The following is a 27,893-nucleotide window of genomic DNA, read 5'->3' on the forward strand; positions in this document are numbered from 1 at the left end:
TAGCAGATGTTACGATCTTTCAAAGACGTCTCCGCGACGTACCTGTGCTATCTGGGAATAACCCTGGTAATTAGTTATTATAATAATGATGTAATTCTAACTCGGATACAATCTGTGAGAACTAGAAACAACTACTAGGAACAATGAAAAGTACTAAGCCAACACTATCACTGTAATAGCAGATATCTTCTATGAGAATACTTTTTAATTTAATGTTTTTATATATTTTATATAGCGCCAGTTCTCAAGAACTCTTTACAAACAGTGGGGGTACAAGAAAAGCAATAACTAACTAATTAAAAAGGTGGGAGACTAATAATACATAAAATAATGACAAAAGACCTGGGGACAAGTAACAAGAAAGAAACTCATTCCTGTCTTTCAATGAGTGCTTATGTGCGTTTAGGAGAACTAGGCAGCACACTCAGGGCTGCAAGATGGATTTAATTTAGTATTCTTATTATTAAAATATATCTGAATGAGGATTAAATGACTGATTTGGTGTTTGACAATGAAAACCAACCTGTTTGTTCCTGCAGATCTTCCTGTTTGACTGTGAATGTTTCTTCAATCTTCACATCTTCACTCTCCTCTTTAATAAACGCCATCTTTATAACAGTGTGGAGATCAGTCACTTCAGCAGGAGTTTTTCTCTGCGTTTGGACACTTTATCCTGTTTAAAATGAACAAAACAATAAAAATGTCCTGTTAAAATAAATAAAACAATAAACAGAAACAAAATAACTTCTCTTCAACACTTGCTTCAACAGTTTCTTTATATGAAAGTAATAAATAAATCAGGTAAAAGGTTTCATTAATAATTATTAATACTTAAAGTATATTTACTTTATTCAAACAATAGCCTGTAAATACTGAGAATAAAATAGTACTACGTTGTATAAAGGGTTAAAATAATATGTCCAACAGCAGGAACATAATTTAACATCGTATAAAAAACTAAAACTTTAGAACTTTAACTTTAAATCGGTTTATATCTGTAAACGTTCTAAAACAAACCTTTCTCCAGTTGAATCACAGCGCTGAAGGGGCGCCGTCTGGTGACGTCACACGCCGCGTCAAAATAAAAGTATTTCTTGGTGAGCTTTTTTCCATTTACTGTTGCAGTCATGACAAACCTTTAATGTAAATATTTTAAGACAAAGGTTTAATTTATTAAATAGGATGATTTCACTTTATTCTAAGTATGTATAAGAAATGGAGTACTAGTTTTAATTAGCTCATTTGTGGCTATTGTTTCTTGCTCTGACTTACCGGATTTATTTTTGTTAATTGCTCTCATATAAAGAGAAGTTATTTCTGTTCGTAGTTTTATTCATTTTAAACAGGTTATTTGTATTGCTTTTTAATTTTTTACTGGGTAAAGTGTCCAAACGCAGAGAAAACCTATATATAATAAGTCATGACTAAGAGTAAGTGGCAAAAAAAGGTTAAAAAAAAAGACTTTTATTTGAGCGTGGCTTGTGACGCCATAAGCCTGCGCCGCTCTCGTGCCGTGATTCAACTGGAGAAAGGTTTGTTTTAAAGCGTTTACACTTATATAAACCAATTGATTAAAGTTTCAGTTTTTTTCATTCAGTGCTAAATTATGTACCTGCTGTTGACAATATTATTTTAACCCTTTATTCTACGTATTACTATTTAACTCACAGTAATGAGGTCTATTGTTTAAATAAAGATAAGATAAACCTTTTGTTCCCGAGAGGAAATTTGTCTTGGGCAAAAAAGTGCTATAAGCAGACAATAATATAAATAAAACAAACAAAACAATTAAGAACATACATGAAGAAAGTTTAAGTGAAGTAACAGTAAAGTGTGCAATAAGTGTTTTAATGAAGGTTTAATTTATTAAATAGCATAATTCCATTCTAAGTATACATCACCATATAAAAGAAATGGAGATAGAGGTAAAGTTGGTTTTATATTCGCACATTCGTTCATTAAGAAGTCTATATTGTTTACCACGTTACTTTAAATATTCGATCAGATTTATTAGCATGCAAGTGTGACTTCTAAACAACATTAGCACTGTTTATTTGACTGTGAACAATGTTGTACTTTAATAGTCATTGGCTGCTTATATGATTTCGCTATTTAGAGTTTGCAAAAATTACTTTTTATGAAATTATATTATTAAGGGGAAAGTCAGAATGTGCGAATATAAAACCAACCTACCTCTATGAAATGGAGTACTAGTTTTAATCAGCTCATTTGTGGCTATTGTTTCTTGCTCGGACTTACTCTTTTATCTCATTTCTTTTTGGTAATGACTCTCATATAAAGAAACTGTTGAAGCAAGTGTTGAAGGGAAGTTATTTTGTTTCTGTTCATTGTTTTATTTATTTTAAACAGGACATTTTTATTGTTTTGTTCATTTTAAACAGGATAAAGTGTCCAAACACAGAGAAAAACTCCTGCTGAAGCGACTGATCTCCAAACTGTTATAAAGATGGCGTTTATTAAAGAGGAGAGTGAAGATGTGAAGATTGAAGAAACATTCACAGTCAAACAGGAAGATCTCCAGGAACAAACAGGTTGATTTTCATTCTCAAAGACCAACTCAGTCATTTGATCCTCATTCAGATATATTTTAATAATAAGAATACTAAATTAAATTTATCCAGCCCTGATTGTGCTGCCTAGTTCTCCTAAATGCACATAAGCACTCATTGAAAGACAGGAATGAGTTTGTTTCATCACTTGTTCTCATGTTTTTTTGTCATTATTTTATGTATTATTAGTCTCCCATTTTCTCTACCTTCTTAAGGTTATTGCTTTTCTTGTTCCTCTACTGTTTATAAAGTGTCCTTGAGCACCGGCACTTTATAAAATACATAAAAACAATAAATTTAAAAAGTTTAACTGAGCTGGGGATGTTTGACCTACAGTATTCTCATAAAGGATATCTGCTATTACAGTGATAGTGTTTGCTTAATACTTTCCATTTGCATATGTCACAATAATCACAATTCCAACTTCTTTATGGGTTTAAACTTGTTTCTAGTAGTTGTTACTAGTTCTCACAGATAGTATCTAGAATTACATCATTATTATAATTACTAATTACCAGGGCTAATTACTGGGTCTTAAAATGTGTTAAATTCCAAATTTCCTTGCAATAACATGTTTAAACGTGCTCCATGTATTTACTGCTGAGGACATCGACCTGGACAGATTGTTGTGTATAGATTTACTGGGTAAAGTAAAGATTGCTTGTTATTACACACAATTTAAAATCTTTTGCTAAGAAGTATCTATTTTTTTAATTATTATTGTATAATTAAATTAATTAAATTATAATATATTTTTGATCGGTCAATTAAAAATCTTTTCCATCTGGGCCAATTGAAAAATTCCTTAGCCTTTAGTCCTTTATGAGTCCAAAATTTCAGTCATAATGGTCCTAAAGTGTTAAATTTAACTTGCTCCAAAATACTTTAAAAGTTTCTCAAAAAAATATTTTGTGTTCAAAGGGGAAAAAGTTTTTTGTTTTTTACCCAGACATAAAAAAAAAAATATATATATATATATATATATATATATATATATATATATATATATATATATATATATATATATATATATATATATGTATTTTAGAGCAGTAATCACAGTACAGTGAAAGTGTGATATTTTTATTCAAGGTGTAGTGGCAATTTTCTTTAAAGAGGCGCTCTCTGTGGTCAAGAAACAAAGTCTTACTCGGAATGTCTTTTTAAAGTTTTATTCTTTGCAAAGAAGGTCACAGTCATACAGCAACAACAGTTTCTGCAGAGTGAGACACTGAAGTCAAGTGTGTTCACCCTTTTATCTGGTTTTTACTGCTTACAAGGTCAAACCCTAATACAGCCCATTCTGACGACAGTTTCTACAAAATGAGACACTGAAGCAAAGTATGTTCACTGTTCTATCTAGTTTGTACTGCTTGCAAGGTCAAATCCTAATAAGGCCCATTCTGTACGTGCATCAGGTGCTCCGCTGTTTCTGCTGTAAGTTTCCACTACACATGTTTATCTAAAATGAATTTCCATTACAAAGGTTATCAAACCAGCTTAATCTTATACTGGCTTATGCCTAATGCTGCTTGATGTTGCAAAGTCATACATTCATTAATTTGTTTTTTCGGCTTAGTCCCTTTATTATTCTGGGGTCGCCACAGCGGAATGAACTGCCAACTTATCCAACATATTATCCCATCTCTGTGAAGCATCCATACACACTTATTCACTCTCAAACACTACAGATAATTTAGCTTTACCCAATTAATCTGCTTTAGACTGTGGGGAAAACTGGTGCACCCGGAGGAAACCCACGCGATCGCGGGGAGAACATGCAAACTCCCCACAGAAACGCCAACTGACCCATCCAAGGCTCGAACCAGCAATCTTCTTGCTGTGAGGCAACAGCATTATCTAATGCGCCACCGTGTTGCCTGTTGCAAAGCCATATTTCTAATTTTCTTGTTTTTCTTGTTTGTAGAGCAAGTAGCCGTTTATTATTTCTGGTCTTTAACACAGTTAACTCCCTTCCTAGACCATAATTGGAATGCTGAATCCATAAGAGAGGGAGGGAATAACGGATTTAACAAAATGGGAGCAGAAGGCAATATTTGTTTATTATTAATGTGAAGTCTGAATTGTGACCATATTCTAAGTCAGTGGTTCCCAACCTGGGGTCCGAGGATAAGTGTTGAGGTAGAAAAGGGCATAAAAATGATCCACTATTATATAGGGCTTTGCAATTAATCAAAAATCCGATTTCGATTTCAAACGATTATAAAAAAAGCATTAATCGAGATAAATGATTATTGCATCATATACCGCCACTTTCCAGTTGTACAAGTGTTGCTCTTAAAAGCGCGAAAGAGCGCGTACTTATGTGTGTGTGCAGCACGCACACGCAGTCAGAAGCATGCGGCCGCTCAGCTTTCGCTCTCATTCACACACTGAGAGGAGCAGAGGAGCGCAGACATCTAGTCATCTTAACGTGAGCGCTTTAATGGTCAAATAGGCGTCAAAACGCGGTGTTTAGTGATTATTTATATCAACCCTCATTTGTGTAATAAACAAACGAGTTGAGGATTAAAAGACGTGAAAGAGAAACTATTAAAGAGACAGCGCGCTATAATCCTGCTGCCGCCTGTTTTTATGATTATTAATCAAACAACGAGAAAACCCTCGCTGCTCTTGACTGAAGGACTGCTGTAGCTAAAGTGTTTTTCTTACAGTGAAGATGCTTAAAGCACAGTTTGTTTCATATTTTTATTCTATTGTATTTATTTCTCTTTCCTTTGCAGGGTGGAAAATAACTGTATGTATACACTTGAAGTCAGAATTATTAGCCCTCTTGAATATTAGCAACCCTATTCCTCCCCAATTTCTGTTTCATGGAAATATTTTATTAACTTATTTCTGAACATAATAGTTTTGATTTCTCATTTCTAATTACTGATTTCTTTTATCTTTGCTATGATTACAGCACATAATATTTGACTAGATATTTTTCAAAATACAAGCATTCAGAATATTTAAACCTGTCTTTATTCTAGCTAAAATAAAACAAATAGAAGAAAAAATATTTTAGGAAATACTGTTAAAATTCCTTGCTCTGTTAAACATAATTTGGGAAATATTTATATAAAAAAAAAATCTCAGGAGCCCTAATAATTTTGACTTCAACTGATAATCGTTTTGAATAATCGTGATCACAATTATGACCAAAATAATCGTGATTATGATTTTTCCCAAAAGCGAGCAGCCCTACTATTATACAGTTTATGTATTTTTAAGTACAAAAAAAAAATCTAAACACATGCTTAAAATTCCAACATAATAGTAAAACTAATTAAAATAAATAACTTTAAATAATTATTTAAATTTTGCTCACTCACGCAATGTGCTTGTCAACGTGTTGTAAAGGCAAAATCAAAACAAAAATGGCAGAGAAATGTAAATGCAGGGATTCTTCAGAGGTGAAGAAAAAGATATACATATATATACATAGTATATACATACATATACACAGTACATATGTGTGTGCGTGCGTGTGTATTTATATGGTGGGGGGCTCCAATGTTTGTATATGTTCATGTGGGGGGGCCCCAAAGAAAAAGGTTGGGAACCACTGTTCTAAGTGATCCATTAATAACAAAAAATTAATAATAAAAGGTTATTCGTAAAATATTGTTTACTCCCTAGAATCGGGGCACAAAGTAGTGAGCGTAAAGACACTCAATTAGACGTGTGCTGTTCCATCAGTAACCAAAGTGGCCTCATCATGACAGATGTTGGATAACCAGAATATAATAGTATAGGAATTTGGCATTGCCAATCCACCCTCTTCCTCTTTTCTTTTCAAGAAGTCTTTTCTTATGCAAGGATTTTCTAATCCCAGAGAAATGTAGAAATACAATTATTCAACTCCTTTAAAAATGACTTGAGAATAAAATTAGGCACGGTCTGAAATTGAAACCGAAATCTTTGTAATATTGTCATTGTAATGGAATTGATCATCCTAGTCAAAAGAAAAAGGAAGGGTTAACCACGGCGTCATTTCTCGTTCGGCTTTGTCAAGACGACGACAAGGTTTGTTTGAGCTCGGGTCATCCATGGCTCGTTATTATATGCATATAGTATATCCATGTAATTTCTCAGCTGTGTATTAGAACATGGCGGATCCTTTTCTTACATTCTGTCTAGCTCCACGAGCTTGTGACATATCTCTGTAACCAATCAGCGTTCGGCTGCGCATGTAGCTCCACCTTTTGGTACCCTTTCTTGTTTTTGGTACCCTTTCCAAAGGGTGCCAAAGAAGTGGTACGGTACGGTTTGGTTCGGTATGCTTATTGACAGTGGAAACAACCAACCATACCACACAGTGGAAACGGGCCATAAACTGACCGGATGATAAGATTCACATTTAAGTGGATCCTTATCCTTTTTAAAAAGTAGTGTTATAACAGCCGATGTCATGGAGGGGGTGAGTGATTCCGAGACAAGAACTTCAGCAAATACCTTGCACAACAAGGGTGTTAGCTTGGCAGTAAACTTCTAATAAAACTCAGACGGTAAGCCATCAGGGCCTGGGGCCTCATGTACGAAGACTTGCGTGGAAATCTTACTATAACATTGCGTACGCACAAAGCTGTAAATGTGCGTACGCAGAAAAAATTTCAGATGTATGAAACACTGCGTACGCCGAATCTCACGCATATTCTTTTGTACATCTGAATGAACGTGAAACTGAGCGCAACATGCACGAGCGCAAAACCCCTCCCTGCCTCCTCCCCCGCATGAATATGCTAATGACTATGCTAATGGCAAAACCCAACGAAAAAGCAAAGGCAAAAGCAAGCAAGAAGAGAAACTTTGAACAGAATGTGAATTGGTGGTGCTCCTATCGGAGGTAGACAGGAGAAAAGCGGTGTTATTTGCAAGTTTGTTCTCCGGAATTAACAACAAAAGAAAAAAATAGAGTGGGAGAGTTTAGCTGATGCAGTTAACACAGTTGGGTCTGAACATCGCACTGAGTGCATTAAAAAAAGAAATAGTGTGGTTTATATCTGTAAAATGTTGCAGCCCTCGCAACAGTCTCAGTGGCGCGCTCCTAAGACGCATGTCATCATGTCTTGACACGTTCGAGCATGAACTCAGCTCGAATCCAGCGTCTGATGAACTCTTTCTTCTTTTTCCCCCGCTACATATCAGATTTTGCCTACTATTTATCACAAGAAAGACAAGTAGGAATCATCAATAAGTTTGTGCATCATATTTTATTTGCACATTTATTGAATGGAAATGTTTCTGATTCACGCATGCAAATTCATCTTCAGATGGTGCCTTTATAGCAATGTGCGTGCAGTAGATAGCTCAGATTAAATTGGGAAAACAGGCGACCGCTGCAAATTGTGCTATAATGTTTAGCTGCTCAACTGTATGGTATGGAAATCTTATTTACTTGCTAGATCGATGAAACTGTCTCATACAGCTGCCATTGCAAGGCTCAGTCACTTTGTAGAGTGCAATTTAACACAACTGCCTCTAGGAGTCGCCAATGGAAATAAAACAGACACGCACAAAAAATGTGCGTACGCCTGCCAGAAAATCTGAATCACAGAGGGATGGTTATTCTAAATAATTTAAAAGCTCTCAATACGTTCAAACTTTTCCTCCTCCACGGCACTGTTAACGTGTGGTCTTCCCCAAGGCTCAATTCTAGCACCTTCACTATTCTCTCTTTACATGCTCCCTCTAGGTTCTATTTTCAGAAAACATGGCCTGCATTTTTATTTTTATGCAGACGATACACAACTCTATATGTCACTCAAAAAGGAAAATGAGTCCTCTGTTGTGAACTCCCTTTCACTATGCTTGGAGGAGGTAAAAGCTTGGCTTTCTGAGAACTTTTTATTTCTTAATGTGGAGAAAACAGAAGTGATTTTATTTGGGCCCAATGATTTGTCTGACTGTAAACGCCCCAGGCTGGGTAACTTGGAGGAGTTCAGATCACCCCAGGTACGTAACCTAGGCATAACATTAGACCAGAACTTAAAATTTGATAAACATATCTCAAATGTGGTGGGAAATAGTGTCTACCAACTCCTTTCAAAAATGAAATCCTCTCTTCCTTCACACTCTAGAAATTGCCATACACGCACTTATAACTTCCCGGTTGGACTATTGCAACTCGCTCTATTTTGGGCTGCCTAAGTCTCAGATTGCTCGCCTACAGTTAGTGTAAAACGCAGCAGCTAGATTCCAAACAAAAAGCCCAAAATATGCACACATCACTCCTATTCTGAGGTCTCTACATTGGCTACCGGTGACACAAAGAATCGAATTTAAAATCCTTTTCTTGGTGTATAAAGCCCTACATGTTCTAGGCCCTCATTATTTATCCCAACTGATTGTTAATTACACTCCTCCAAGACACTTGCGTTCCGCTGATCAGTTTTTATTAAAAGTTCCAAAGGCCCACATACACTTATAAACACAAAACAACACAATATTGAAACCTTGCATGTAAACTTGCACACACTTCCAGCTACTCCCACTCTTAACTAGCTGACATTTGTGGGACCTCACATATAAAACAAAACAATTTGAACAGCTCTTGATGTTTCACTACAAAGCTACCCCATTATTGACTAAATATACTTGAGAACTAGGAATAACAACAAACATGCTATAGTGGTCATTTAAAACATAACCGCAGAGTGACATTAACAGTTGTATTGTCTTTGACAGCTCAGTGTACTGTCGTTATTTTCTTCAATTTTATGGCTTTTTCAAAATATCATATTTCGGAAAAGTAGTGTCATTTAATCACGAAGACTAGTGGCGGTTCCTTGTCGTCCACTGGTTTGCTGCTGAGAGTGCTGTGTGCCCAGTCAAAAAGTGGAGTCTTCTCGAGATTCACGGTGTCTTTCAAGAGGCCAGCTACAAATTCCGTCATGTGGATAAACGCTTATTTTCCAGTATAGGTTAGGTTTAATTTAGGATAAGAGCAATATTAAACAAACTTTCAGGTTTTACGTGAGGACCTCAACAGTTTGCGTCTTTACATGGCGCCGCTCCAACCAGAAGTCCAAAACAAACAATATAACAATAATCACAATGAAACACAAAACCCTCAGCACTTATAACTCAAATGAAAGCAAAGAAAAAAATGCAAATGATTTTTGAATATGGGGAAAAATAATAATGATGATAATATAAGTACAGGGAGAAAACAAAACGAGAAATAAAAAGAGAATGTGGGCCAAAAACTTTTGCTTCTTATCTACGGAGTGGGGGGGTGAAGGGAAATGAGAGGGGAATGGTGAATGTGGAGGTGTGGATGTGAAGGTTTAGGGCGTCGACGAACCCAGCCAGTGAGTAGCAGTCAAGGGTGGCTAACAGGAAACTCTGACACTGTCGACTGCCGGATGAAGGCTTTCGGCAGCTGACTCCATGCCAGCGAGATAAATCGATAAGTTGATTTTGTTCAGGACACACTGCACTGAAGTTTTTGATGATGCACTCATTCACAGACGTCACGAACACTTCAGTAACAAGACAGCGGTTTTTGCTCTGTTGCTTCAATACATACCTTTGCTTTTTGTTTCTCACAGCTGTTCGTTAAGTTTACACTGCTTGTCTCGATCTGGTTTCTCTACTCGTTTCCCCGCACTGCAACAGTTCAGTCAACATCTCTTTCTTATGTCACATAATGCTGCCCTCTTCAACTCTCCTCTTTCTTTACATTCTTACCCATTTCCTTTTTGACTGTCATCACAGAAAACCCCAACAATTATAAATGCATGATTATATGCTGTCATGGCTTTGCAGTCAAAAATTTTTGTTATAATAGAGGCCAATGGAGAAAAAAAACTGCCATGAATATAACGTAAAGGGAGTAAATTTGTCCAGAGTGTATTGGGTTTTTTTTTTTCAAAATCATTTTCCCAGAATATGTCAAAATAAGATGTCCTCAAATATCAGTCTATTTGCTGAAACTCAGAGAAAGTTTTGGCCAAATAAAGCCTCAAAATCACCCCAGAATTAATGAAAAATGACCCAACAGCACACAAGGGGGGAAAGCACTACATAAAGATTAATTGAATTGGATCTGCTTAAATGTGTACACGTTAATGGACCAAACACAATATGATCTGATTTATTTTACATTTAATGTGCATCAAAATTACAGTGTGTATAGCCAATGTTTCCAGTGTCTTTTCACTTTTCAGCTTTTGATGAGTTTTTAAGACTTAATGAAAACTAATGTTTTATTTATTTATTTCAGACTTAATTGAAGAGAATAAGGGGAGTAAAGAGGAGAAACATCATGTCAAAATTGAGGAAAAAACTAATTTACAGACTGATGATATTTTGAAAAGGAGAGACAAGAATCATTTCATGTGCTCTCAGTGTGGGAAGAGTTTTGGAAGAAAAAGCAAACTTAAGATTCACATGAGGATCCACACTGGAGAAAAACCATTCACATGCACTCAGTGTGGGAAGAGTTTCAACCAATCATCAAACTTTAATCAACACATGAGGATCCACACTGGAGAGAATCCATTCACATGTACTCAGTGTGGGAAGAGTTTTAACTTCTCATCACACCTTAATAAACACATGAGGAGCCACACTGGGGAGAAACCATTCACATGCACTCAGTGTGGGAAGGGTTTCAGCCAATCATCAAACCTTAATCAGCACATGAGGATCCACACTGGAGAGAAACCATTCACATGTACTCAGTGTGGGAGGAGTTTTAACTGCTCATCACACCTTAATAAACACTTGCGGATCCACACTGGAGAGAAACCATTCACATGCACTCAGTGTGGCAATACTTTCATTCAAGCATCATCCCTTAATCTACACATGAGGATCCACACAGGAAAGAAACCACCACTTAGGCCGCGGTTACACTTGAATTTTCTCCCCATAGACTTCCATTCATACACACTTGAATGCGTCAAACCGGAAACGTTAGTGCATCAAGTTTCATAGTTCACTGCCTTGCAAAGTTCAAGCTTGATGAACTCTGACCTGCAAAACCACATCACATGACTATGTTAGACAAATCGAAGATCAAAACATGACCTCTCTGGGCAGAAACGTAAAATATGGACTAATTGCTCACTTTTTTAATGTCTAATCATCTTGGTTAATCCCGTCCCTTTTCGCAGCTCTGTACAACTGAATTTTGCATGCTCAAACTCTAGTGTGACCGCAGCTTCAGTGTGGGATGAGTTTCAGTAACTCATCAGACCTTAATAAACGTATGAAGACCCACACTGGAGAGAAACCATTCAGATGCACTCAGTGTGGGAAGTTTTAACCAATCAGCAAACCTTAATGAACACATGAAGATCCACACTGGTGTAAAAGAGTATTTGTGCTTTGAGTGTGAGAAGACTTTTAATACAGCTCCAAAATTGAAACTGCACCAGCCAATCCACACTGGAGAGACCGTACAAGTGTTCACACTGTGACAAGGTTTAATCAGTAAACACATCTGAAAACACAAAAGATGATTCACACAGGAGAGAAACCGTACAGATCTGATCAGTGTCTACAGAGTTTCGCTAATTGGACGCAGCTTTAGAAACACATGGACAAAAAGTTGCACACATGACATGAATGCAGCAAAACATTTTCTCTTTTCACAGGATGTTTCATGTTTGAATGATGTTTGAAAAGGCTGAGTGACGGTTAACTGTTTTCCAACACTCCTACACTGCAGTAGGTGGGGTTGCAAATGTGTTGCGTTTAACGTAAATGATGATGGTGGCTGAAAGAAGAACAGTTTCATAAACATCTGGCAAACAGCACTTCTGCGGCTTGAAATTTCTTTGCAAGTGATTTTTACATGTGCGGATACATCAGTACTCTACTCTCTAGTGTGTTCATGTAGCTAGTGTTGTTTTGGATTATGTTCTCTGTCTGACTCCTTGAATGAGAAATCCAGATTGGAGTATTTGGTAAATCCTGATTGGATGCCTGCATTACTCATCAATGGGTATATAAAAGTTGTTGTGCTAGCTACCCCAGGACACTGTGGCTACTCGGGAGTCCTCATGTTAAGACCTGCCATCTCATTAACTCTTTATCCTCATGATTTTGTTTTGCGTTACTTATATCATGTAGTTAAAGTGTTGTTGTGATTTATACCCTAAGTTTTTTTGTTTCATTATTAATTATCCCTAGACATTTGTTGGTTACTTTGATTGATTGTTCTATGAGTTTCTTTGAGTTTATTTTTTATTAAATAATTTGCATTCAGGTTATTTTGTTGGTTCATCTCTCTTTTATGTTGTTACTCAAACAAGCGGGTCATAACACTTTGTAAAATGTTTCTAGTTGTATTCGAGACCTTGTCCTTTCAGCCATGACCATAGGTGTGAGTTGGAATCTTGATTGAGCTGTAAATTGAAAACATTGCCTTCGTCTCAGCTCCTTCACCCCAACAATCACATCAACTGCATTATTGCTGCCACTGCACTGATCCATCTTTTAATATCACATTCCATTCCTCATGAAAAAAAAAACGCAGATACTCCATTCGGGGTAAGGACTCTCCTACGAACTGGAGATGGCCACCTTTTTCAGTCAAGCACCATGGGTTCAGTCTTACAGATGCTGTTTCTTTCCCTGCCATGTCACACTCAGCAGAAATAACCGTCAGATCTGTGCATCTCTGCATGATGGAGCTGTGTTAGCAATGTCCTCTTTGGAGGACAACTGATCATCTAGAATCACCCTAAGATTTCTTACTGAACTACATGGGGTAATGGTGTATGATCCCAGCTGGATTGCGAAATTGTATTGAATGTGTGGAGTTGCAGGGAAGATGAAGTTTTTTTAGGATGCTGTAATCTTTCCTGCATGGTCTGCTGTTCAAATCTGCACACGACCACTTCCTGTCCCTTCTTAATCACCTCCTGACAAAAAACTACAAACCCCAAGATCCAACAGCTACATACCCTGCCCCTCTACCTCTGCTATCCCCGCTGTAAATCCTCCTCCTTTCTTTTCAAAACCCTCCTCTCTGTCTTGCAATAACTTTAATATAGCAAGATGCTTTTGCCATCTTTGCAATTACTTTTTACATGTTTGGGTAAAAAAAAATATTTTCTTTTGAGAAAGCGTAGCGATGCCTTAACAACCACCTAGCAACACCTTAGCGACCACGTTGGAACACCTTAGCAACCGTCTAGCAACACCTTAGCGGTTGCTAAGGTGTTGCTAGGCAGTTACTAAGGGGGTTGCTAAGGTGTTGATAGACGCTTGCTAAGGTGTTCCTAGGTGGCTGCTAAGGTGTTGCTAGGTGGTTGCTAAGGTGTTGCTAGGCGGTTGCTAAGGTGTTGTTTGAACTGTTCAAGGAAGTACCTAACCAGGTTATCAGCATAGTCACAGTAATGAGCACAGGTGGTTGGGGAAAGCATCAGATAGATACTAACCGACAGTGATTGGAAGTTGTTGTAAAGTGGTGTTGGAAGAATATCCTTCAGTACTACTGAACCAGTGTACAGAAGAAACTGCCTAAACTCAGTTGCTTTCCAGCGATCCAGTTCAGAGAGTGATTGTGGCTTTCGTGCAAATTCAGAGGGTATGTATTTTGACATTCCTAAAAGACTCTCTGAGATGTTACTTATATGGAAGCTCTGTCTGTTTTTTAGGTTGCCCTTGGTCCAAAAATTGATCATCTTCCTTGTCACACCGAGGCAAACATCATGCATATAATCCAGCATGAATTGTGTGACCATTCCCAAACTTAATGTATTGAGTATAGAGTGACCTCTGTGGTGGTTGTCATCATGCATTTCTGTAAAGGACTCATCTGTCCTGAGTGGGGCATGTGTTTCTGGGAATGTCATTTTCCGTTCCATATAAGATCCTTCCTGCGTGCAACGATCGCAACCACTATAACCTCCATGCCCCTTTGTTTGTTTTATGAATGATCGTGCAGGAGCATTACAGATAAAGCAGTCCAGGGAAAGATGAAACAGCCTTTCAGCCACAGTGAAACCTTGTCCTAGTGCGGAAACCTCCTCTGCAAAATCTTGGAGATATTGGTTAGGATTGCGAGGTTTGCTGTTTCCACAGAAGACACCAATGACATACGGGTCCCTTTCAAAATAAATTTTTCCTAAAATTGGCCAAATTTGCTTCTGTGAGCTTTTGAATAATGGCAGTCCATCTATATTGACCTGCATCTTAGTTTTGTCAGTTTGTAACATCAGGGCATTTCTGTTTTGGAGCAAGTGTTCCAATATTCCAAAATGGACATACTCCCCCACCATCCCTTTTTTTGACTTTACGTGTGTGTGAAATTTTCATCAAAGTTCTCACACATTTAGGAAGTAAGGGGATGTGTTTGTTTAGAATTTTAAGTAGGCTGTCAGCGGCATTTTGTGTCACACCACACTCTACAACCCACTAACGCAGCTCATCTGGCAAGTCATCAAAGGAGCCTCTGTCTTGTGTGTCACTAAAATCTAAATCTTCTTCCTCGCTGAAATTCCTGAGGTAATCTGTAAATCTGTCATCATCATCATCAGTGACATCATCAATGTGTCTTCAAAGGTCAGTGTTGGTGTTTGTGTTGTTTGAAATTTGAGATGTTATCACAGTTCATTTCTTCATCTTGTCCTGTTTCAGAATTTGCCAGAAGATATTCATTGAGACCAGCCACTTGGTTGTTGATGTCAAGTGTTTGTGTAGTATGGAGATTATGAAGTATATTCTGGACACGCCTCCATTTGGTAACTGAACTCACACCTCTAAATTTTTCCATGTTTCTACAAGAATTAAAGCACAAAAATTTACATAAAATGATTTTTTAAATAACATTTTAAATAAATGTTAATGTAGAGCACCAGTCTGGTCACATTACCATGATAATATTTTCGAAAGAAGATTCTTATGCTCATCGAGCCTGCATTAATTTAGTGCATTAACATTAATATAATAACATATTTTTCTATTTGACATTTTTATTTACTATAATTACATATTATATACAATTTTTTTTTTGCTTTTTTTGTACTATATATATATATATATATATATTTTTTTTTTTTTTGTCAAAACTTTCCATAAATGTATTGCTCAGTCTGCATTAAATGTCTTGTCAATTCAAAAATACAAGTTGCCAACTAGTACAGCTTAACATTTTATGTTGCCTTAACTAAAAGCAGCAAGAACAATAATGTTTTTACAGTGTAGATAAGAAATTGTTCAAAGACTTTGACTAATTTAGCTGCCACATTAAATTATTATCTGATTAATTATGTGAAGTCTGTCTAATTTGCCTATTTGATAACTAGTCTACTTTTGGACTTTATGTGTTCTCACTATAAAAGCTAGAATTAGATTTTATGTTTTTTTGACGCACAGCGGCTATGAACCAATTAAAGTTTTACTCACCAGTGTCCAGTCGCGGAGACAGCGATGTAGACGCTAAAACTTTAGTTAAACTACAAAACAACGATGCAAACTACTCAAACACTAGTAAATAGTTAACTTAATGATTATTAGACAAACACTTGATCAGCAAAAATCTTAACGTTATATATGCAACCTACACTAAGTAAACTACAAACCTTAACCCATCAAACTGTACACTAAAACTACAAATACTAACAATACATGAACAATATAAATACTACACAGTATACTTTAACCTAAAACCGAAATAACTAACTTTATCTACACTATATTTATCTAAAAAACGCAAATTCAATAGGACCAGGTCTATTTCCACCACTGTCTGCAATCAACAAACGTTAATGTCGTTTTTTCCGTTATAAGTACCGCTGACAAGAAGCATTACGTTTAATTCAAATATTTCCCCCTCTCGGTCAAGATCTGAATCGCATAACCACATAAGTATCACAGCATCACATAATCAGTTCAAACAACTGGTTATCTTCTGCAAATTAGAGAAAAGGTGTGTGAGTGTGTGTTTGTTATCTTCTGCAAATTAGGGAAATAGTGTGTGAGTGTGTGTGTGTGTTTATCTATACAGATACACAGCTGTCAAGTCAAAATTCCTCCTGTAAAGAACAAAGGAATCTTCACAGTAATTCTTATAAATTTCCCGGATTCCATATCCGGGACCAGGCCATATCCTGAGCTGCTGCTGCGCTGATGGTCGTGGGGAGTGGAGAACATGAGTCTGATTCCAGCGACGTTCCAGGGACAGACGAGTCTTCGCTGAGGCCATCTTCCAGCCTAAACCACGGCGAATGAAGCTCTGCACAAGACTTTTGGCCAGCGGAGAAATTAAAATGGCCGTGCCCAACTGAGTCTGGTTCTCTCAAGGTTTTTTTTCTTCACTCCCATCAGGTGAAGTTTTTTTTCCCTCTCCGCTGTCGCCACTGCCTCGCATGGTTCAGGATTGGTAGAGCTACGCATCGATGAATTGACTCTTCAGTGTTTGAACTCTCAGTAGTGATTAAATCACACTGAACTGAGCTAAACTGAACTGAACTGAACTTAAACACTAAAACCTGAACCACACTGTTCCAGTTACTATGACCATTTATGTGAAGCTGCTTTGACACAATCTACATTGTAAAAGCGCTATACAAATAAAGCTGAATTGAATTGAATTAAAAAAATATTTCTTGTAAAAGTCAGTTTTTATAGTATTCCTTTATTTTAGTTTGGCTTAAATAAAAGCAATTAAACTATTTTAAGTTCAATAATATTAGCCTCCTTAAGAATATATTTTATTGTTCACAAAACAAAGTTATCCAGTAACTTTCCTAGTTAACCTGCTTAATCCTTAAAATTGCACTTTAAGCTGAATGCTGGAATCTTGCAAAATAACTAGTAAAATATTATGTACAGTCATCATGACAGAGACATAAAAAAAATTTCCTTTTTTTGAAAAATGAATATGATTTTTTTTCAGAGCTTGTTCATCCAGAATAATTTTTTAATTAAAGTTAACCTATACACTCTCAGGATATATTATAAGTGTTATTCAGCAACCCAAAAAGCAGTGGTGCCCTAAGAAAAATTTCTTAGTGGTGGCCAGAAAAAGCCACACCGAATCTTTGGGTGGAACACAAAAAATAATGAATTCAGTGTAACATTATATTTTTGTTTCTGGTAAATGAAATAATGCGTTTTTAATTTATTTAATTAATTAATCTTGAAATATTCCAATTTATTCCTTGAGGTAATTCAGCAAGTACATGTGCGAACCAAAATATATATATATATATATATATATATATATATATATATCAATATTTAGTTTATTTTGTCTTCATGTTTTTGGTTATTGAATTCATGTAGAAAATTGTGTGCCTGGTTTAAAAATGTTCTTGTTCATGACATCATGAATGGTGAATGTGTGTTTTTACAGGTCAGTTGATAGCAACTTTGTCTAGTGCCTGGAGTGCCAGAAGCCACAGACCACTCTCTGTACACCTGACCAGGCTGTGCATGAAGGCCAGCACACCAGCAGAGAGAGCAAAGGAGCTTTCAACAAGATGCCAATGCATGGAAAACTGCACTTTAGGATCTCGATGCCAGTTTGCATTCCGTCAAATAAGGTATGTGCAACTAATGGACAAAAATTTTCTTTGTGCAATCATCCATATTTGTGTTTAATTGGTCCTGGGGTATGGTTCTTGCGTATGGTGTGACTGGTCTTGAGTTTCAAATTCCAGTCAAGGCCACTCTCATTAACATGAAATCACAACCTTTCTGCAGCTATTTTCTAGTTTGCATTTCATCATCATCCACCTAACATGAGACTATTAGTTGAAAGCCACCGGGTACTTGAAGTCAAGATCTCCATAACCAGAGCTTAGCTAAACCTTTTATGTTTGTAACGTAATTGGATAATTCAAGCAAGATTGGATGAATCTTAATTGAAGTGTGCAGCAAGTCTGAGAATTTGAAGCTAACTATTGTCCTCAGATCATCACACCTAAGCTTTGAGTAGACAAGTCAGGATTTTTTCACACAACTTAAAAGTAACCCAACAAACACAACTTGAACCCACATTCCCCAGCTTTGACTGTAGTAACTCAGAGAACAGCACTTTAGGATCCCTATTGCATTCAGACGATCTGGTGTGTGCAACTAATGACAAATCAGCTTCTCTGAAGAGTTTTCCATTATAATGTCTTTTTGACCTAAGAGTATGAACCTAGCTTTTTGAAGGTCACACTGGATTGTGCTGCACAGCCAACTTCAAAAAACTGCATCAAAGACAACCCAGGTGGGACTTGAACCCACAATCCCCAGCTTCGAAGGCTGGTGCCTTAAACATTAGGCCACTGGGCCGTTTTTTACTGCCTGTGAACTGTAATATGCATCCAGGGAGTTGCGTAACAAAAACAACATGAACAAAAAGTAGATTGGACCGGTTTCACAGAATTTTTTTTCTGGCACTGCCAAGCACTTCTACATGGCTTATTGGTCTTGGGGTATGATTCTCACTTAGGGTGCAAGAGGTCCTGGGTTTAAATCCTAGACGAGATCTATGTCTGTCACAGAAAAAAGCAGTGGTGCTGTGCTGTGCTGTGCTGTCTAGGGTGTTTATGTGTTAATTGTAGCACCTTCAGCTGTGTTTTCAGTTAATGAACATGTAGTGGATTTCTGATCTAAATCAGTCTAACTTTTACAATTATACAGGCACAAAAGAAGCATCCTATCAGATTTCTTTGAAGGAGTTATTTTAGAATTTTCATCATATTTTGCAACCATTCCTATAGGATTATTTTATAGTACAATACAGGAAAATCCTTTAGGATAATTTCTACAATATTTTAATTGGATCCAATTTATATCTTAATTAAGATATGCTTTTCTAATGTCTCTCTCAGCCTATTATACAATAGTTTTGAATGTTTAATGCAGTTTGCTTAAGCTCACCTTCATGTACTTGAGTGTACAGTTTTAGTGCACAAATTCCAAAACTAACATGTCTATACCAAAAACATATACAATGTCGCTAGACCAAACTGTGGGCTGGCCCACTCGAAACAGAAGTTCACTGAGGGCCCATAGCAAGTCCACACAAAGTGTAGTGTATATAGCCACAATGGGCAAGTATAGGTATACTATCTGGGTCAGAAGTATGTCCTATGAGCATGCTCTGTGGGCATTTAGTAATTAACAAGTTAGGTCCCACTAATACTAAGTTGAGTCCAGGCACAAAATGTGCCTATAAGGTCCCAGTAAAGCCCTTTTATGCAGGGCCATTGTGGCTTTAACACAAAACAAAACTAGTTCACTTCTACTATGTAGCAAAATAGCACAATATCACTTCAAATGCATAGTTACATATTTTGAAAGCATAAAGTAAAATCAGTAATAAATGAAGCATCTAAAAATATAAAGACAACATGGACTATTTTTCAAAGGTTTGGGACAAAACTGCTTTAGTTTATAAAAACGCAGATATAAAAGTAACCTTGTAAATAATTATTCCTTTTTAATATGTTAGCTTTTCCATTTGAATATGTTAAAATATAATTTATTCCAATGATGTTAAAGCTGCATTTGAGGCATTTGTGTCCTAAATAAAATAATTTGAGACAAAACAACAAAACATATAAAAATATACTTAGTTAGAAGAAAAACAAAGTAAGATTTTCATGTGTGTATTTTCTCTACCATTTGTACCTTAAAGGGTCACGAAACTCCAAAACATATTTTTTGAGCTGTTGACAGTCATATATGTGTCCCACACTTCTAAAAACACTATTAGGACACAAATATTTCACTAAAAAGTGTAAATTGATTGTTTTTGCGTTATTTCAAGCAAATTTGTACTTCCGGTTTGAAACAAATTTTTGAAGCTGCGTCTCAACCATGAGATAATAGCGTGTATTCCAGTGTGCAGACTGGATGTCTGTGCCAGAGTGTGTCTTATTACATCTTACAGTGTGGCTCGAAGGACATCTTTTGCATTCAGAGCTGCTTTCGTGAAGAGATCATCGGCAACACTGCTCGAAGTTTACCATGGAGGTGAAAAGGAAGCTCCCTGACAAGGAATTGAACCCAGGCCACAGCGGTAAGAGCACTAAGTCGTAACCACAAGACCACCAGGGAAGGCCTGGCTAAAGGTTGCCCTCTAGCCTAGCTGTGGGCCTCCACCCAGGTGTGCTGCAGCTGCTCTGACAAAAATAACTCTAACGTTTGCAACCTCCTCCTGGAGAAGAGAAAGTCTCAGAGCCTGGTTCACAGTTCTTCTATGGAGGGACTCTGTGTAAAAGCATCCTATCGACACCACAACTTGCCATGACAACAAAGCACAGCATGCGTTGAAGGAACTCCATGTTTACCGGTCCATGTCCTCTTTCCAAACAGCATGCTAATGAGCACTCCTTGAACAGTGTGTGCCAGTGGCGCAATGGATAACGTGTCTGACTGATCAGAAGATTCTAGATTCGACTTTTGGCTGGCTCGATCAGGATTTATTGCATTGCTCTCAGTCAGTGCACTGCAGTTGCAGTTTGCCCCTGCCAGAGTTGTTTGGTTCTACTTTGGAGTGGATCAAGTTTCTGGGGCTGCCAGCACAGAGCCTGTGGGGTGCTCCCCTGGGTTCAAAGTCTGCCCCAACCGCTCTCATATCTTGGTCCCGTACATCCCTCAGGACTTCCAGAAGAAACCAGTACAGCCACTCTCCTGGGAAGACGGCAGTGACAGCTTGTAAACCAAAATGTTTGCTGTGAGGCTAAGGCGTTCTACTGCAGCACAGATACGCATTCGAAAAGCATACAATATTCAAAAACAAAGTGCCAACCTAAAACAAGATTGCAGTCAAAATGACCACCTCAGACAAGTGTGAGCAATGTTTCAGTCTCTGTTATACGTCGGCAAATATGCCACACAGTGCAGACGCTCATACTACTGAAAAGGAAGTTACCTGACTGAGAAAGGTATAAATAGAAATCGGAGCCTGCTCCAAACGACCTGGTCAGCCCCAAGTGGGCTGTAAAAACCTCCTGGAGTTTTCATTCATTTAATGTCTGGTACAAGACACTGCGTCCAACCAGTTATGTTTGAATGTCAAACCTACCCCAATCCTTAAACCAACCTCACAGTTTCCTGCTGTGTTTTATCAACCTCCCAACCTACCCCAACTCTTAACCCAACCTCACAGTAACAAACCTCCATGTGGGTTTCATTGATTCAATGTCTCGTACATGGCACAGAATACAACCTATCGCAGTTTATTAAAATCACACCTACCCCAGCCCTAGGCCCAACCACACGGTAACCTGCTGTGTTTTATTCAATTTTACTCCTACCCCAACCCTAAACACAACCTCAGAGTAAGCAGTTTATATATTTTTTTATTTTTATGAATGTCTACTACAGCTACATCAATCGCAAACCCAGCCTACGTGCGGTATAAGTGCCTACCACTTAGAGGTCATCCAGCCGACTTGCAGTGTAATCTCCTCCACTTGTAGGTCTCTGAGCTGCAGCAACACCTAAGGGCTCTGTCACACAGACACAAAAGAAACCATTGCTTTTGACCTACTCTTGGAGAGGAGAGAGTCTCAGACCCTGGATCTCAGGTCTTCTATGGCGGGACTGTCAGGAATCCTGTAAGAGCATCCCATCCACACAACCTCTTGCCATAAAAACAAAGCAGAATGTGTGGTGAAGGAACTCCGGGTTGACAGAGCCTTATCCTTGCTTCAAGCAAAGTGCTAACAAGATGCTGAACAGAGTGACGGTGGCACAAAGGTTAGCGCTTATGACTACGGATCAGAAGATTCTCGGTTACGGAAACCAAGAAACTGTATGAGAGAGTGCGTAAGTGTATGAGTGGCACTTGTGCAAGCGGAGCAGGGACGTGCCAGCGATCAGAATGAACTGGAGTTTGTGCCAAGACTGGCTTTCGAGAGTGGCAGTTCCCATATGGTCTAGCGGTTAGGATTCCTGGTTCTCACCCAGGCGGCCCGGGTTCGACTCCCGGTATGGGAAGGCTTGAGTGCTTTTGCTTCTGTCCTTTCTGGCCAGCGGTCGGACTGCAGCTACGTTATAGCATGTGGTTGTGGAACTGCCCTGTAAGCCTTCGATAGCTCAGTTGGTAGAGCGGAGGACTGTAGGTGGGATGATGGCAATCCTTAGGTCGCTGGTTAGACTCCGGCTCGAAGGACATCTTTTGCGCTCAGAGCCGCTTTCTTGCCTTCGCCAAGTGAGTTAACCACTCCTCAAAGTTCAGCATGGAGCTGAAAAGGAAGTTCCCTGACCGGGAATCGAACCCGGGCCGCGGCGGTGAGAGCGCCTAGTCCTAACCACTAGACCACCAGGGAAGGTCTGCGTAAAGGTTGGCCTCAAGTCTAGCTGTGGGCCTCCACCCAGGTGTGCTGCAGCTGCTCTGACAAAAATAACTAACGTTTGCAACCTCCTCCTGGAGAAGAGAAAGTCTCAGAGCCTGGATCACAGTTCTTCTTGGGAGGGACTGTCACATGCTCGGTGTAAGAGCATCCTATCGACACCACAACTTGCCATGACAACAAAGCACAGCATGCGTTTTAGGAACTCCATGTTCACCGAGCCGTGTCCTCTTTCCAAGGACCATGCTAATGAGCACTGCTGATGCGGACTGGGCCAGTGGCGCAATGGATAACGCGTCTGACTACGGATCAGAAGATTCTAGGTTCGACTCCTGGCTGGCTCGTTCAGGATTTTTTTGCGTTGCTCTCAGTGCAGTGCGGTCGCGGTTTGCCCCTGCCGGAGTTGTTCGGTTCTACTCTGGAGTGAATCGAGTTTCTGGGGCCGCCAGCTCAGAGCCTGTGGGGTGCTCTCCTGGGTTCAAAGGCTGCCCCAACCGCTCTCATGTCTTGATCCCGTACATCCCTCAGGACTTCCAGAAGAAACCAGTACAGCCACTCTCCTGGGAAGACGGCAGTGACAGCTTGTAAACCAAAATGTTTGCTGTGAGGCTAAGGCGTTCTACTGCAGCACAGATACGCATTCGAAAAGCATACAATATTCAAAAACAAAGTGCCAACCTAAAACAAGATTGCAGTCAAAATGACCACCTCAGACAAGTGTGAGCAATGTTTCAGTCTCTGTTATACGTCGGCAAATATGCCACACAGTGCAGACGCTCATACTACTGAAAAGGAAGTTACCTGACTGAGAAAGGTATAAATAGAAATCGGAGCCTGCTCCAAACGACCTGGTCAGCCCCAAGTGGGCTGTAAAAACCTCCTGGAGTTTTCATTCATTTAATGTCTGGTACAAGACACTGCGTCCAACTAGTTATGTTTGAATGTCAAACCAACCCCAATCCTTAAACCAACCTCACAGTTTCCTGCTGTGTTTTATCAACCTCCCAACCTACCCCAACTCTTAACCCAACCTCACAGTAACAAACCTCCATGTGGGTTTCATTGATTCAATGTCTCGTACATGGCACAGAATACAACCTATCGCAGTTTATTAAAATCACACCTACCCCAGCCCTAGGCCCAACCACACGGTAACCTGCTGTGTTTTATTCAATTTTACTCCTACCCCAACCCTAAACACAACCTCAGAGTAAGCAGTTTATATATTTTTTTATTTTTATGAATGTCTACTACAGCTACATCAATCGCAAACCCAGCCTACGTGCGGTATAAGTGCCTACCACTTAGAGGTCATCCAGCCGACTTGCAGTGTAATCTCCTCCACTTGTAGGTCTCTGAGCTGCAGCAACACCTAAGGGCTCTGACACATAGACACAAAAGAAACCATTGCTTTTGACCTACTCTTGGAGAGGAGAGAGTCTCCGACCCTGGATCTCAGGTCTTCTATGGCGGGACTGTCAGGAATCCTGTAAGAGCATCCCATCCACACAACCTCTTGCCATAAAAACAAAGCAGAATGTGTGGTGAAGGAACTCCGGGTTGACAGAGCCTTATCCTTGCTTCAAGCAAAGTGCTAACAAGGTGCTGAACAGAGTGACGGTGGCACAAAGGTTAGCGCTTATGACTACGGATCAGAAGATTCTCGGTTACGGAAACCAAGAAACTGTGTATGAGAGAGTGCGTAAGTGTATGAGTGGCACTTGTGCAAGCGGAGCAGGGACGTGCCAGCGATCAGAATGAACTGGAGTTTGTGCCAAGACTGGCTTTCGAGAGTGGCAGTTCCCATATGGTCTAGCGGTTAGGATTCCTGGTTTTCACCCAGGCTGCCCGGGTTCGACTCCCGGTATGGGAAGGCTTGAGTGCTTTTGCTTCTGTCCTTTCTGGCCAGCGGTTGGACTGCAGCTACCTTATAGGATGTGGTTGTGGAACTGCCCCGTAAGCCTTCGATAGCTCAGTTGGTAGAGCGGAGGACTGTAGGTGGGATGATGGCAATCCTTAGGTCGCTGGTTCGACTCCGGCTCGAAGGACATCTTTTGCGCTCAGAGCCGCTTTCTTGCCTTCGCCAAGTGAGTTAACCACTCCTCAAAGTTCAGCATGGAGGTGAAAAGGAAGTTCCCTGACCGGGAATCGAACCCGGGCCGCGGCGGTGAGAGCGCCGAATCCTAACCACTAGACCACCAGGGAAGGTCTGCGTAAAGGTTGGCCTCGAGTCTAGCTTTGGGCCTCCACCCAGGTGTGCTGCAGCTGCTCTGACAAAAATAACTAACGTTTGCAACCTCCTCCTGGAGAAGAGAAAGTCTCAGAGCCTGGATCACAGTTCTTCTTGGGAGGGACTGTCACATGCTCGGTGTTAGAGCATCCTATCGACACCACAACTTGCCATGACAACAAAGCACAGCATGCGTTTTAGGAACTCCATGTTCACCGAGCCGTGTCCTCTTTCCAAGGACCATGCTAATGAGCACTGCTGATGCGGACTGGGCCAGTGGCGCAATGGATAACGCGTCTGACTACGGATCAGAAGATTCTAGGTTCGACTCCTGGCTGGCTCGTTCAGGATTTTTTTGCGTTGCTCTCAGTGCAGTGCGGTCGCGGTTTGCCCCTGCCGGAGTTGTTCGGTTCTACTCTGGAGTGAATCGAGTTTCTGGGGCCGCCAGCACAGAGCCTGTGGGGTGCTCTCCTGGGTTCAAAGGCTGCCCCAACCGCTCTCATGTCTTGATCCCGTACATCCCTCAGGACTTCCAGAAGAAACCAGTACAGCCACTCTCCTGGGAAGACGGCAGTGACAGCTTGTAAACCAAAATGTTTGCTGTGAGGCTAAGGCGTTCTACTGCAGCACAGATACGCATTCGAAAAGCATACAATATTCAAAAACAAAGTGCCAACCTAAAACAAGATTGCAGTCAAAATGACCACCTCAGACAAGTGTGAGCAATGTTTCAGTCTCTGCTATACGTCGGCAAATATGCCACACAGTGCAGACGCTCATACTACTGAAAAGGAAGTTACCTGACTGAGAAAGGTATAAATAGAAATCGGAGCCTGCTCCAAACGACCTGGTCAGCCCCAAGTGGGCTGTAAAAACCTCCTGGAGTTTTCATTCATTTAATGTCTGGTACAAGACACTGCGTCCAACCAGTTATGTTTGAATGTCAAACCTACCCCAATCCTTAAACCAACCTCACAGTTTCCTGCTGTGTTTTATCAACCTCCCAACCTACCCCAACTCTTAACCCAACCTCACAGTAACAAACCTCCATGTGGGTTTCATTGATTCAATGTCTCGTACATGGCACAGAATACAACCTATCGCAGTTTATTAAAATCACACCTACCCCAGCCCTAGGCCCAACCACACGGTAACCTGCTGTGTTTTATTCAATTTTACTCCTACCCCAACCCTAAACACAACCTCAGAGTAAGCAGTTTATATATATTTTTATTTTTATGAATGTCTACTACAGCTACATCAATCGCAAACCCAGCCTACGTGCGGTATAAGTGCCTACCACTTAGAGGTCATCCAGCCGACTTGCAGTGTAATCTCCTCCACTTGTAGGTCTCTGAGCTGCAGCAACACCTAAGGGCTCTGACACACAGACACAAAAGAAACCATTGCTTTTGACCTACTCTTGGAGAGGAGAGAGTCTCCGACCCTGGATCTCAGGTCTTCTATGGCGGGACTGTCAGGAATCCTGTAAGAGCATCCCATCCACACAACCTCTTGCCATAAAAACAAAGCAGAATGTGTGGTGAAGGAACTCCGGGTTGACAAGAGCCTTGTCCTTGCTTCAAGCAAAGTGCTAACAAGGTGCTGAACAGAGTGACGGTGGCACAAAGGTTATGACTACGGATCAGAAGATTCTCGGTTACGGAAACCAAGAAACTGTGTATGAGAGAGTGCGTAAGTGTATGAGTGGCACTTGTGCAAGCGGAGCAGGGACGTGCCAGCGATCAGAATGAACTGGAGTTTGTGCCAAGACTGGCTTTCGAGAGTGGCAGTTCCCATATGGTCTAGCGGTTAGGATTCCTGGTTTTCACCCAGGCGGCCCGGGTTCGACTCCCGGTATGGGAAGGCTTGAGTGCTTTTGCTTCTGTCCTTTCTGGCCAGCGGTCGGACTGCAGCTACCTTATAGGATGTGGTTGTGAAACTGCCCTGTAAGCCTTCGATAGCTCAGTTGGTAGAGCGGAGGACTGTAGGTGGGATGATGGCAATCCTTAGGTCGCTGGTTCGACTCCGGCTCGAAGGACATCTTTTGCGCTCAGAGCCGCTTTCTTGCCTTCGCCAAGTGAGTTAACCACTCCTCAAAGTTCAGCATGGAGGTGAAAAGGAAGTTCCCTGACCGGGAATCGAACCCGGGCCGCGGCGGTGAGAGCGCCGAATCCTAACCACTAGACCACCAGGGAAGGTCTGCGTAAAGGTTGGCCTCAAGTCTAGCTGTGGGCCTCCACCCAGGTGTGCTGCAGCTGCTCTGACAAAAATAACTAACGTTTGCAACCTCCTCCTGGAGAAGAGAAAGTCTCAGAGCCTGGATCACAGTTCTTCTTGGGAGGGACTGTCACATGCTCGGTGTTAGAGCATCCTTTCGACACCACAACTTGCCATGACAACAAAGCACAGCATGCGTTTTAGGAACTCCATGTTCACCGAGCCGTGTCCTCTTTCCAAGGACCATGCTAATGAGCACTGCTGATGCGGACTGGGCCAGTGGCGCAATGGATAACGCGTCTGACTACGGATCAGAAGATTTTAGGTTCGACTCCTGGCTGGCTCATTCAGGATTTTTTTGCGTTGCTCTCAGTGCAGTGCGGTCGCGGTTTGCCCCTGCCGGAGTTGTTCGGTTCTACTCTGGAGTGAATCGAGTTTCTGGGGCCGCCAGCACAGAGCCTGTGGGGTGCTCTCCTGGGTTCAAAGGCTGCCCCAACCGCTCTCATGTCTTGATCCCGTACATCCCTCAGGACTTCCAGAAGAAACCAGTACAGCCACTCTCCTGGGAAGACGGCAGTGACAGCTTGTAAACCAAAATGTTTGCTG

The 27,893-nt window shown here is 40.1% G+C and overlaps 3 protein-coding genes and 13 non-coding genes across 20 annotated transcripts in view; 10 read left to right on the plus strand and 6 right to left on the minus strand.

Annotated features, from left to right (window-relative positions):
* The window catches only part of LOC108183684 (uncharacterized), a 34,190-nt gene extending 33,130 nt beyond the window's left edge, over window positions 1-1,060 (minus strand). For both annotated transcript variants that reach the window (XM_073947569.1, XM_073947567.1), the window contains exons 1-2: window positions 1,018-1,060; window positions 524-673 (exon numbers count right to left, since the gene is read on the minus strand). In XM_073947569.1, the coding sequence (XP_073803670.1) occupies window positions 524-608 (85 nt within the window). In that variant the 5' untranslated portion in view covers window positions 609-673; window positions 1,018-1,060. The remainder of the gene's footprint in view (window positions 1-523; window positions 674-1,017) is intronic.
* LOC110439461 (uncharacterized) overlaps window positions 1-27,893 on the minus strand; it is a 1,085,403-nt gene that overhangs the window by 572,169 nt on the left and 485,341 nt on the right. The gene's annotated exons all lie outside the window — the stretch shown is intronic.
* On the plus strand, window positions 1,482-12,796 carry LOC137490993 (uncharacterized). 4 transcript variants are annotated; one of them, XR_012402265.1, is made up of 4 exons: window positions 1,482-1,532; window positions 2,371-2,552; window positions 10,804-12,080; window positions 12,555-12,796. XR_012402265.1 is itself a non-coding variant. In XM_073947973.1 (3 exons), the coding sequence occupies exons 2-3, from the start codon at window positions 2,468-2,470 to the stop codon at window positions 11,517-11,519; spliced, it is 801 nt and encodes a 266-aa protein (XP_073804074.1). In that variant the 5' UTR covers window positions 1,482-1,532; window positions 2,371-2,467; the 3' UTR covers window positions 11,520-12,796. The 4 variants fall into 4 exon arrangements, 2 of the variants coding, with proteins under 2 accessions (XP_073804074.1, XP_068076126.1); XR_012402264.1 differs by having other exon boundaries at window positions 2,403-2,552; XM_073947973.1 differs by having other exon boundaries at window positions 10,804-12,796.
* On the minus strand, window positions 18,749-18,821 carry trnar-ucg (transfer RNA arginine (anticodon UCG)). The gene has a single exon. It is a non-coding gene; the product is annotated as a tRNA-Arg (tRNA).
* Window positions 22,410-22,481, plus strand: trnae-cuc (transfer RNA glutamic acid (anticodon CUC)). Its single transcript has one exon. It is a non-coding gene; the product is annotated as a tRNA-Glu (tRNA).
* On the plus strand, window positions 22,570-22,656 carry trnay-gua (transfer RNA tyrosine (anticodon GUA)). The gene is given in 2 exon segments: window positions 22,570-22,606; window positions 22,621-22,656. It is a non-coding gene; the product is annotated as a tRNA-Tyr (tRNA).
* On the minus strand, window positions 22,742-22,813 carry trnae-cuc (transfer RNA glutamic acid (anticodon CUC)). Its single transcript has one exon. It is a non-coding gene; the product is annotated as a tRNA-Glu (tRNA).
* trnar-acg (transfer RNA arginine (anticodon ACG)) lies at window positions 23,109-23,181 on the plus strand. The gene has a single exon. It is a non-coding gene; the product is annotated as a tRNA-Arg (tRNA).
* On the plus strand, window positions 24,639-24,710 carry trnae-uuc (transfer RNA glutamic acid (anticodon UUC)). The gene has a single exon. It is a non-coding gene; the product is annotated as a tRNA-Glu (tRNA).
* Window positions 24,799-24,885, plus strand: trnay-gua (transfer RNA tyrosine (anticodon GUA)). Its single transcript is given in 2 exon segments — window positions 24,799-24,835; window positions 24,850-24,885. It is a non-coding gene; the product is annotated as a tRNA-Tyr (tRNA).
* trnae-cuc (transfer RNA glutamic acid (anticodon CUC)) lies at window positions 24,971-25,042 on the minus strand. Its single transcript has one exon. It is a non-coding gene; the product is annotated as a tRNA-Glu (tRNA).
* trnar-acg (transfer RNA arginine (anticodon ACG)) lies at window positions 25,338-25,410 on the plus strand. The gene has a single exon. It is a non-coding gene; the product is annotated as a tRNA-Arg (tRNA).
* Window positions 26,862-26,933, plus strand: trnae-uuc (transfer RNA glutamic acid (anticodon UUC)). The gene has a single exon. It is a non-coding gene; the product is annotated as a tRNA-Glu (tRNA).
* On the plus strand, window positions 27,022-27,108 carry trnay-gua (transfer RNA tyrosine (anticodon GUA)). Its single transcript is given in 2 exon segments — window positions 27,022-27,058; window positions 27,073-27,108. It is a non-coding gene; the product is annotated as a tRNA-Tyr (tRNA).
* On the minus strand, window positions 27,194-27,265 carry trnae-cuc (transfer RNA glutamic acid (anticodon CUC)). The gene has a single exon. It is a non-coding gene; the product is annotated as a tRNA-Glu (tRNA).
* On the plus strand, window positions 27,561-27,633 carry trnar-acg (transfer RNA arginine (anticodon ACG)). Its single transcript has one exon. It is a non-coding gene; the product is annotated as a tRNA-Arg (tRNA).

This window comes from Danio rerio, chromosome 4 (assembly GCF_049306965.1).
Source record: "Danio rerio strain Tuebingen ecotype United States chromosome 4, GRCz12tu, whole genome shotgun sequence".
NCBI classification, from domain to species: Eukaryota; Metazoa; Chordata; class Actinopteri; order Cypriniformes; family Danionidae; genus Danio; species Danio rerio.

Coding starts and splice junctions, on each gene's coding strand:
- LOC137490993 (XM_073947973.1), top strand. CDS start 2,468: ATGGCGTTTATTAAAGAGGAGAGTGAAGATGTGAAGATTGAAGAAACA. Junction 2,553..10,803: donor AGATCTCCAGGAACAAACAG/GTTGATTTTCAT, acceptor TATTTATTTCAG/ACTTAATTGAAGAGAATAAG.